Raw genomic sequence first — 9665 nt, forward strand, 5'->3', positions numbered from 1 at the left:
CAGTAGTTCTCAACAATGGGCTTCAAATATTCAGTAAATCATTTTGTAAGCAAAGGTGCTATCTATTATTCCATTTATAGACCACAGATTCTATAAATAGATCTAGCATAATTCCTAAGGGCCCTAGGAATTTTGGAATGGTAAATGAGCATTGACTTCAACTCAGTCACCAGCTGCATTTACCCCTAACGAGTCAGCCTGTCCCCTTTAAAGCTTTGAAGACAGGCACTGACTTCTCTGTGAAAGTCCTGGGCAACATCTTATAATAGAAGGTTGTTTTGTGTACATTGAAAATCTGTTGTTTAGGGTAGCCACCTTCTGTAATTCCCTTAGCTTCTCTCCTTAAGCCTCAGGAACCAACCTCCACCAGCTTCCAACTTGTCATCTATAGCCTCCTCACTTCTCTCAGCCTTCAGAGAATTGAAGAGAGTTAGGGCCTTGCTCTGGATTAGGCTTTGACTTATAGGAATGTGGTGGCTGGTTTGATCCTCTCTCCAGACCACTAAAACGTTCTCCGTATCAGCAATAAGACTGTTTTGCTTTCTCATCAATCATGTGTACACTGGAGTAGCCCTGTTCGTTTCCTTCAAGAACTTCTCTTTTACATTCACAGTTTGGCCTGCCTTGACTTTCAACCTGCCTCACTAAGTTTAATCATCTCTAGCTTTTGATTTAAAGTGAGAGACCCGCAACTCTTCCTATCACTTGAACACTTAGAGGCCATCGTAGGGTCATTAATTGGCCTAATTTCAATATTGTTGAGTCTCAGAGAAAAAGGAGGCTTGAGACAAGGGAGATGAGACAGGGGAATAGCCATTGAGTGGAACAGTTAGAACACATATTTATGGGTTTAAGTTCACCATCTTATTTGGGCATGGTTTGTGGGCCCCAAAAGAATTGCAAAAGTAACATCAGAGATCACTGATGTCATATTACCATAACAAATACAATGAAAAACTTTTAAAAATTGTGAGAATTACTAAAATGTTACACAGACATGAAGCGAGCCAATGCTGTTGGGAAAATGACACCAATAGACTTACTTGGTACAGGATTGCCACAAACCTTCAGTTTGGAAAAAAAAAATCCAGGAAAAGCAATAAAGTGCAATAAAGCAAGGTATGCTTATATACTGAAGTACAGTGATTGTCTCCAGGAAAAGCTCTTGTGAGATTAACTTATAGCCTGAACTAGCCACTTTTCCCCCATGGAACACCATTTTTACTTGGAAGAATAACTGACAAACTGGTTTTTCAGACTAAGGATTTGGCAGGTATGTTTTCAAAATGAACCAAGTAAGCCTGACACTTCAAGGAAAACAACTGACAATATTTGTCATCAGTAATAAATTGCAGCACCCGAGCAGAAAAAGGGTTTTAGAAAACTTGCATCTGCCACTGTAAGCTTGACAACATACCACTACTTACTTTTTCTGATGAGATTAGTCATGTGTGATAGGAATGAATAGGATTGGTTGACACAGTATATTGAAACACTGAGATTATATAACAAACTGTGTCAATAGTAGAAGATCTGCATAATTCAGTGATGCTGAAAAATTATATTTGGGTAAAAGATCAATTCAAAATGCAAGATAGACCAATGGTTCCAATATAACAGAGTATGAAAGTCCAATACTGTGGTGTCAGGTTCCACAATGCAACTAACTTTTAAGAGACTCCAGTTGGCAAATCTTGGTATGGTAACAATATCTACAATTACCGGAAAGACTTTTAAAGTACTATTTATTCCCTTTTTCAACTATGTATTTATATGAGGCTGGATTTTCTTTATATACTCCAAGAAAAACAGCATAATATTTTGAATGCAAAAGCAAATAGGAAAATCTAGCCATCTTCTCTTAAGCAAGACATTAAAGAGATTTGCAAAACATAAAGCAGTGCCACTCTTCTCAAATTTTTGTTTTGGTAAACCGTGATTATTTTTTGGTAAGATTTTATTTATGGTAGCATGTAATGAGTTTATTAGATTTAATGAATTAGTAAATGAATAATTTAGAAATTTCTCAGTTTTAATTTCTCATTCAGTATCGTATAACCTACATAAGCGGGGATCCCTGGGTGGCTCAGTGGTTTGGCGCCTGCCTTTAGCCCAGGGCGCGATCCTGGAGTCCCGGGATCAAGTCCCGCATCGGGCTCCCGGCATGGAGCCTGCTTCTCCCTCTGCCTGTGACTCTGCCTCTCTCTTTCTCTCTATGTCTATGATGAATGAATAAATAAATCTTAAAAAAAAAAAACATTTAAAAAAAAAACCTACATAAGCATGTTTGTTTTTAATTATTTCAATACTTTAATATTAAAATCACGTTTAAAAATATTTAAATTTTTGTTTTAATTTTTTAAATAGTCAACACAATAAATATAACCTGCAGAAACATAAGCTTTTCAAGTTTTATTTTAATTTAAGCATGGTTAATAGTGTTATATCGGTTTCAGGTGTACAATGTAGTGATTCAACAGTTCTGTACATCACAAGGAGTGCACTTGTTGTGATGAGCACCATAATTCCCATCACCCTTCCCCCCACCCGCCTCCCCTCTGGTAATCATCACTTTGTTCTCTATAGTTAGTCTGTTTCTTGATTTGTCTTTTTTTTCTCCCCCAGATTTGTTTTCTTATCTTTTTGTTTCTTGTCTTTGACTCATTTTACTTAATATTATACACTCTAGCTCCATCCATGTTGTTGCAAACGGGAAGATTTCATTCTTTTTTTAGGGCTGGATAATACTCCATTGAATATACATACGATATCTTCATCTGTCAGTAAATACTTGGGCTGCTTCCATATCTTGGCTGTTGTGAATAATGGGGCTATAAACATTAGAGAGTATATGTATCCTTTGGAATTAGTGTTTTTGTATATTTTGGGTAAATACCTAGTAGTATGATCACTGAATTGTAGGGAGCCCCCCTACTGGTTTTCACAGTGGCTGCACAAGTTTGCATTCCCATCAACAGTGCACAAGCACTTCCCTTTCTCTACATCCTCACCAACATATGTTGTTTCTTGTGGTGTTGATTTTAGCCATTCTGACAGATATATCCCATTGTAGTTTTGATTTGCATTTCTCTGATGGTAAGTGATGATGAATATCTTTTCATGTGTGTGTTGGCCATCTGTAGGTCTTTGGAGAAATGTCTTTTCATGTCTTCTGCCCATTTTTTATTTGGATTATTTGGTTTTTGCATGTTGAGTTTTATACTTTTTAAAAATATGTTCTAGATACTAACCCTTTATTGGATATATTATCTGCAAATATCCCCATATAGTAAGTTGCCTTTTACTCTTGTTTCCTTTGCTGTGCAGAAGCTTCTTATCTTGATGAAGTCCCAATAGTTTACTTTTGCTTTTATTTTTCAGGAGACAAATTTAGAAAAAAGTTGCTATGGCTGATGTCAAAGAGGTTACTGCCTGTGTTCTCTTCTAGGATATTTATGGTTTGAGATCTCACATTTAGGTATTTAATCCATTTTGAATTTTTGTGTATGGCATAAGAAAGTGGCCCATTTTCTACTTTGCATGTGGCTGTCCAGTTTTCTCAACACCTTTTGTTGAGACTTTTTCCCATTGGATATTCTTTCCTGCTTTGTTGATGATAAATTGATCATATGTTTGTGGGTTTATTTCTGTGTTTTCTATTCTGTTCCATTTATCTACAGGTCTATTTTAAAAGATTTTATTTATTTGAGAGAGAGAGCGCAAGAGACAAGCAGACTCCATACTAAGTGTAGATCCCAATGTGGGGCTTGATCCCATGACTGTGAGATCATGACCTGAGCTGAAACCAAGAGTCAGATGCTTAACTGACTGAGCCACACAGGTGCCCTACATGTCTATTTTTGTGCCAGTTTCATACTGTTTTGATCACTGCAGCTTTGTAATTTAACTTGAAGTCCAGAACTGTGATGCCTCTAGCTTTGCTTTTTCAAGATTGCTTTGACTGTTCAGGGCCTTTTGTAGCTCCACACCAACTTAAGAATTTTTTGTTCTAGTTCTGTGAAAAATGCTGGTGGTATTTTGATAGGAATTGCATTAAATGTGTAGATTGCTTTGGGTATAGACATTTTAACAGTATCTGTACTTGCAATCCGTAAGCATGGCATATCTTTGCCTTTCTTTGTGTTGTCTTCAATTTCTTTCATCAGTATTTTATTCATAGGTATCTTTAGTGCAATTATGAATGGGATTTTGTCAATTTCTCTTTCTGCTGCTTCATTTTTGGTGTATAGAAATGCCACAGGTTTCTGTACGTGTTGTTTCCTGCAACTTTACTGAATTTATCTGTTCTAGCAGTTTTTTGGTGGAGTCTTTTGGATTTTCTCTATATAGAGTCATATCATCTGCAAATAGTGAAAGTTTTTCTTCTGCATCAATTTGGATGCCTCTTATTTTTTTGTTGTCTGATTACTGTGGCTAGGACTTCCAGTATTACGTTGAATAAAACTGGTGAGACTGGACATCCTTGTCTTGTTCCTGACCTTAGGGGAAAAGCTCTGTTTTTTTCTCCATTAAGGATGTTAGCTGTGGGGTTTTCATAGATGGCCTTTATTATGTTAGGCATGCTTTTCCTCTAAAACTACTTTGTCGAGGGCTTTTATCATAAAGGGATGTTGTACTTTGTCAAATACTTTTTCTGTGTCCATTGAAATGATCCTATGGTTCTTATCCTTTCTCTTATTGATGTGATCAGACACATTGATTTATGAATATTGAACCACACTTGCATCCCGGGAATAAATCCCACTTGATCATGGTGAATGACTTTTTTTAAAAAGCATAAGCTTTTGAAGTCCTTGATAATTGTTAAGAGTCAAAAGGGTACCTGAGACCAAGAAGTTTGAGAATGTCTGCTTTTAAGGGTCTCTGATCCCTTTGCTCTAGAATCCAGAATCCTTTGCATATTGCCCTGAGTGTTTTGCAGGCCACAGCGAGCAAGACAAGGACTCAGCCTTGGTTAAGATAGAGTCAGCTGGGTAGTGAGGGAAGAACAGCCTGAATGAAAGCCAGACAACCTGGTCTGTGCCTCTGCCAGGAAACCGAATGTTCCAGTGTAGCTGCAGGAGGCAATGGCACAGAGGGTGAGAGATGGATTCCCTGTGTGATATACCCACAGTAACCACTGTTTGATCACCCACTCACATTGTAAATCCTCACTTCCATTACTCTTCACAAGAAGGATTTCAGATTTTTCTTTTAGCTCTCATTGGCTTAACCACTAGTGGATATTTTATTTCTAGTCCTTTCAACCTCCTGCCATCTCCATTGCCAAATTCCTGATGTATCCTTGACATGCACTGATGTGGTTCACATTGGCTAGTCCCTCCTTGGCGCTGCCAGGAACCATCAGTCAGTGCTCCTACGGTGTTTGTCATTTGCCTGTTAATTATATACATTGTGTCTATTGATTTTCTTATATAAGCATAAGTACAGACACCATTACTTTATAAAAATAATTAAAGATACTCAAGTAGTATGTTCTAATTAGCTGCTTATTGTAAAGAAAAGCATTGGGGTTGACAGAGACCAAGTTTATGTACTGGTTTTTGGAGCAATGTAAAAGCAGGTTCATTGTGATGATTGGAAAGGGCTTTTAAAAAAAAATGGGAAACTAATCGTTTTGACAATAATTTAGCAGGAATTAGGCCAAGAAAAGGTTTGTATGGTCCTTTGCTGATTAATTGCCCATTCCCAGTCACTTATGAAACTTTTCTCTCCCCACTTGTACTTACCCGATATCTGTTCTGATTTATGCACTCTGAAGAGACAGCCTGTGATGACGATCTGGGTCCCGTGTGAGTGCCTGCCTGCGTATGTGGAAAAGAGAGGGAGGGGGAAAAATAACTTTTGAATGAGGACAAATGAGAGTTTTGATGAGCAATGACTTGTTTCTAGTTCTTTTTAATTTTGAAGAAATATTTGACACACTATAAGTTAGGCAATAAATGCCCTAAAATAATCAAAATTCTATTATGGAAAAACAAGTTATCTGTCATGAGCTCTTCTACTTCGAAGCCACTTTTTTTCTTGCCAGCTTTATAAAGGACACTTTTTGGTAATAACCATATCACCCTCAGTGACTTGGCTAAATTGCTTACAATTTTTTTTAACTGAAAATTTGTACATCTTAATTCCTTTCACCTATTTTACTGATTCCCCCTGCCCCTTCCTTTCTAGCAACCACCAGTTGTTTGTTTTCTGTATTTAAGAGTGTTGCATTCTTATTCATTTATTTTGTGTTTTAGATTCCACATAGAAATGAAGTCATATGTTATTTGTCTTTTTTTGGCTAACTTTTCTTATTTAGCATAATATCCTTTAGGTCCATCCTTGTTGCAGATGGCAAGATCTTACTCCTTTTTGTGGATGAGTAATAATTCCATTGTATATATATTCCACATCATCTTTATCCATTTATCTGTAGTGGACACTTAGGTTGGTTTGATAGATATCTTGGCTACTATAAATACCACAGTAAACAGAGGAGTGCACATATCCTTTCAAATTAGTGTTTTCATTTGCCTTGGGTAAATACCTAGTAGAACTACTGGATCATATGCTATTTCTATTTTTAGTTTTTTGAGAACCCTCCCATCCTCTTTCCCACAGTGGGTATACCAACTTGGATTCCCACCCAGCAGTGCACCATATCTGTTATTTCTTGTCTTTTGATATTAGCCATTCTGACAGGTGTGAGGTGATACCTTGTTTTTTATTTACATTTCCCTAATAATTAGTGGCATTGAACATCTTTTCATGCATATGTTGGCCGTCTATATGTCGTCTTTGGAAAAATGTCTGTTCAGGTCCTCTGCTCATTTTTTTGTGGGGTTTTGTTGTTACTGAGTTGGAGTCATTTTGGATTACTAACCCCTTATCAGGTAGAGGGTTTGGAAGTATCTTCTTCCATGCAATAGGTTGCCTTTTCATTCTGGTGTAGTGCCAGTAGTTTATTTTTGCTTTTGTTTCCCTTACCTGAGGAGACAGACATCAGCCTTACAGAGTTTTCTGGACCTAAGAGATTGCTGCCTGTGTTTTTCCCTAGAATTTTTGTGGTTTTGGCCTTCAATTTTATAAGAAAGTTGCCTAGTTTCATTCTTTGCATGTAGCTGTCCAGTTTTCCAAGCACCATTTATTGAAGATACCGTCTTTTCCTCATTGTTTACTCTTCCCTCTTTGTTGTAGATTAACTGACCATATAAGTATGGACTGGTTTCTGAGCTGTCATGTTCCATTGATTGATGGGTCTGTTGTGCCAGTACCATACCATTTTGATTACTATAGCTCTTAGTCATCTTGAAATCTGCTATGTCCTTCTTTTTCAAGACTGCTGTTTGGAGCCAAACTATGATTATTTGTTCTAATTCTGTGAAAAATACTGTTGGTCTTTTGACAGGGATTGTACTGAGTAATATGGATATTGTAGTAACTAACTCTTCCAGTCCATGAACATGGTATATCCATTTGTGCCTCAGCTTCTTTCATTCGTGTCTTCTTGTTTTCAGAATACAGGTCTTTCACCTTTTTGGCTAAATTTATTCCTAGATGTTTTCAAATTAGTGCTCCTTAATCAGTTTAAAGTAGATTTAAAATCACTTCCTTGGCAGTCATTGGCAGTTTCAGAGCTTTAAGCCTGGAGCCTCTGGTGTTTTAACAGGAAATTTTTTGCACTTGATAGCACGATGACCAGATATGTATTCCAGTAGTCATTCAAGAGGGTGATTCCTTCTCCTGGAAGAGATGGGACACTGGTGCCGTACAAGACTGCCTTTGCTTGAATCAACTGGCCCTGAAGATATCTTTTTTTGTCCCCCCTCCTTTTCAGGCTTCAGGCTGTGATGGGTCGGAGATTCCTGATGAAGTGAAGCTGATCGGGTTTGCTCAGTTGAGTGTCAGCTGATGTATGTTCCTTGACATCTCCCTGATTTGTCATGCCCCCCACCTCACAACATGCCCCTCAATCTTCCTCCCCCACCCTGCCTCCCACCCCCTCACTCCCACAAAATCAGAAGATTGTGAAGAGTCTGGCTTCAATGAAATGGGATAAAAAAAGAATTTTTTTAAACTTAACAACACTCCGAGTTCTGCTTTATTCTCTAGCAATCCACAGTATGAGAACAGGCAAATGCCACAGCTGCACGACTGTTGCTAATTTTTCCAAAAGCTATTTAATATTCTTAGCCATCAATTCGGATATCCCTTAAGTAAAAAGAATCTGAAATACACTCAGGTGGTCCTATTTATTGGCAACAAAAGGAATTTTTTTCTATCAGAAGCCTATTATTTCTTCTTTCATTGTTGTTCTTTCTGTTCTACTTTAATTGTACATCTGACAATACTGCCTCTTTTATGTTGTATTTAGAAATTAATATACTTATAAAATTAAGATTTATTAGCCAAACTTGAATTCTAGTTTTAAAACTGACTGTGAATTTTATTTTTCATATATTTATGCATTACACACCTTAGCTATAAGAAGAAAAGTTTTTGATTATATGCTTCTTGCAGTTAATCTCTTGTTATTTAAAACAAAAAATTTCAGGTCTATCTTTGGAGTATTTATAACTTTTGATTTTTGAAATGACTGAATTAGGAACTAGGATGCTTATTCTTTTGGTTTGTTTGCCTAAAAACCAATCCACAATCTGATTGTCTCTTGGGAGAGAGAGGTGCCTTGCAAACTTTCATATTAAGAATGTGCCTGAGGCTGCTTTATTCTGGAATAGTCTCAGATCTAAAATTTCCTCTACATCAAGTGGCATATGTAAGTTTTGCTTCATTGGAACGTATAGAATGCTATAGAAAATGTTGCCCTTCTATTAGACTGCTAATTATGTACCCACCTCTGATTTGACTTCTCCTTAAGGGACAGGATTTGTTGTTCCAAAGGTGATACACCTGAAGATTTTACTTGAAATTCCGACGAATACCCAGATGGAGTGAAAAATAGAAAGGGTTTTGTGCAATGACTAAAAAGCTAAAATGCTGTTAAGTTTCAAGAATAAATACTTTCAACCCAAGTAGCCCTCTGCTTGACTATATATTATGGAATAGTAACCCTTAGGATTTTCAAAATTGGAGTCTAAACTTTCAGGGGAGGTGGGCTCCCAGGATGGTACCATTGCTCTTTCCTAGCTAACCCTAGATATGGCAGCTCTTTAATGTACTTTAAAAAGCAAATATATATTACTAAGGAAAGAAAAAGTTATTTATAATTGCCTTGTCATAATTGTTAAGGTGTTCTAGAGCCATTTGCATACAATTTAATGTAATTTCATTCCATTCTATTGTTTACACAACGATTACTCAAAGATGACTGCAAAGGTAAAAAGGAAAATAAACGTGTATTGCACAAAGCCACTGTGTCACCTTGTTTCCTTCCTCCTCCAGGTGTTACCCGCATGACTGTGGTGCTAGTTAGCACTTTCAGGCCTCCTAAGAACTAACGAGTGAAAAGTGCCCTAAAGGGAACAAGGCCTCCCATTCAGTCCGAGAATCTGTTATTCACACTCCATGGAGACTGACTGTTTGAATTAAAACTATACGGCTGCAGGGAACAAGAGAAAAATAATTCCTTACAACCCCTTCCTTTGAGCCCGGAGGCTTTTCCAGGGCTCTGGTTCTGACATCCAGAGCAGATTCTTAGA

General features: G+C 37.2%; 1 protein-coding gene across 3 annotated transcripts in view; it reads left to right on the forward strand.

The window, feature by feature from the left end:
- The window catches only part of STK39 (serine/threonine kinase 39), a 292691-nt gene extending 283316 nt beyond the window's left edge, over window positions 1–9375 (forward strand). For all 3 annotated transcript variants that reach the window (XM_055307897.1, XM_055307899.1, XM_055307898.1), the window contains exon 18: window positions 7844–9375. In XM_055307897.1, coding sequence (XP_055163872.1) covers window positions 7844–7918 — 75 coding nt within the window. In that variant the 3' untranslated portion in view covers window positions 7919–9375. The remainder of the gene's footprint in view (window positions 1–7843) is intronic.
- The last annotated feature ends 290 nt before the right edge of the window (window positions 9376–9665 follow it).

The sequence above is a fragment of the Nyctereutes procyonoides genome, unplaced genomic scaffold (assembly GCF_905146905.1).
Source record: "Nyctereutes procyonoides isolate TBG_1078 unplaced genomic scaffold, NYPRO_anot_genome, whole genome shotgun sequence".
Taxonomy (NCBI): domain Eukaryota; kingdom Metazoa; phylum Chordata; class Mammalia; order Carnivora; family Canidae; genus Nyctereutes; species Nyctereutes procyonoides.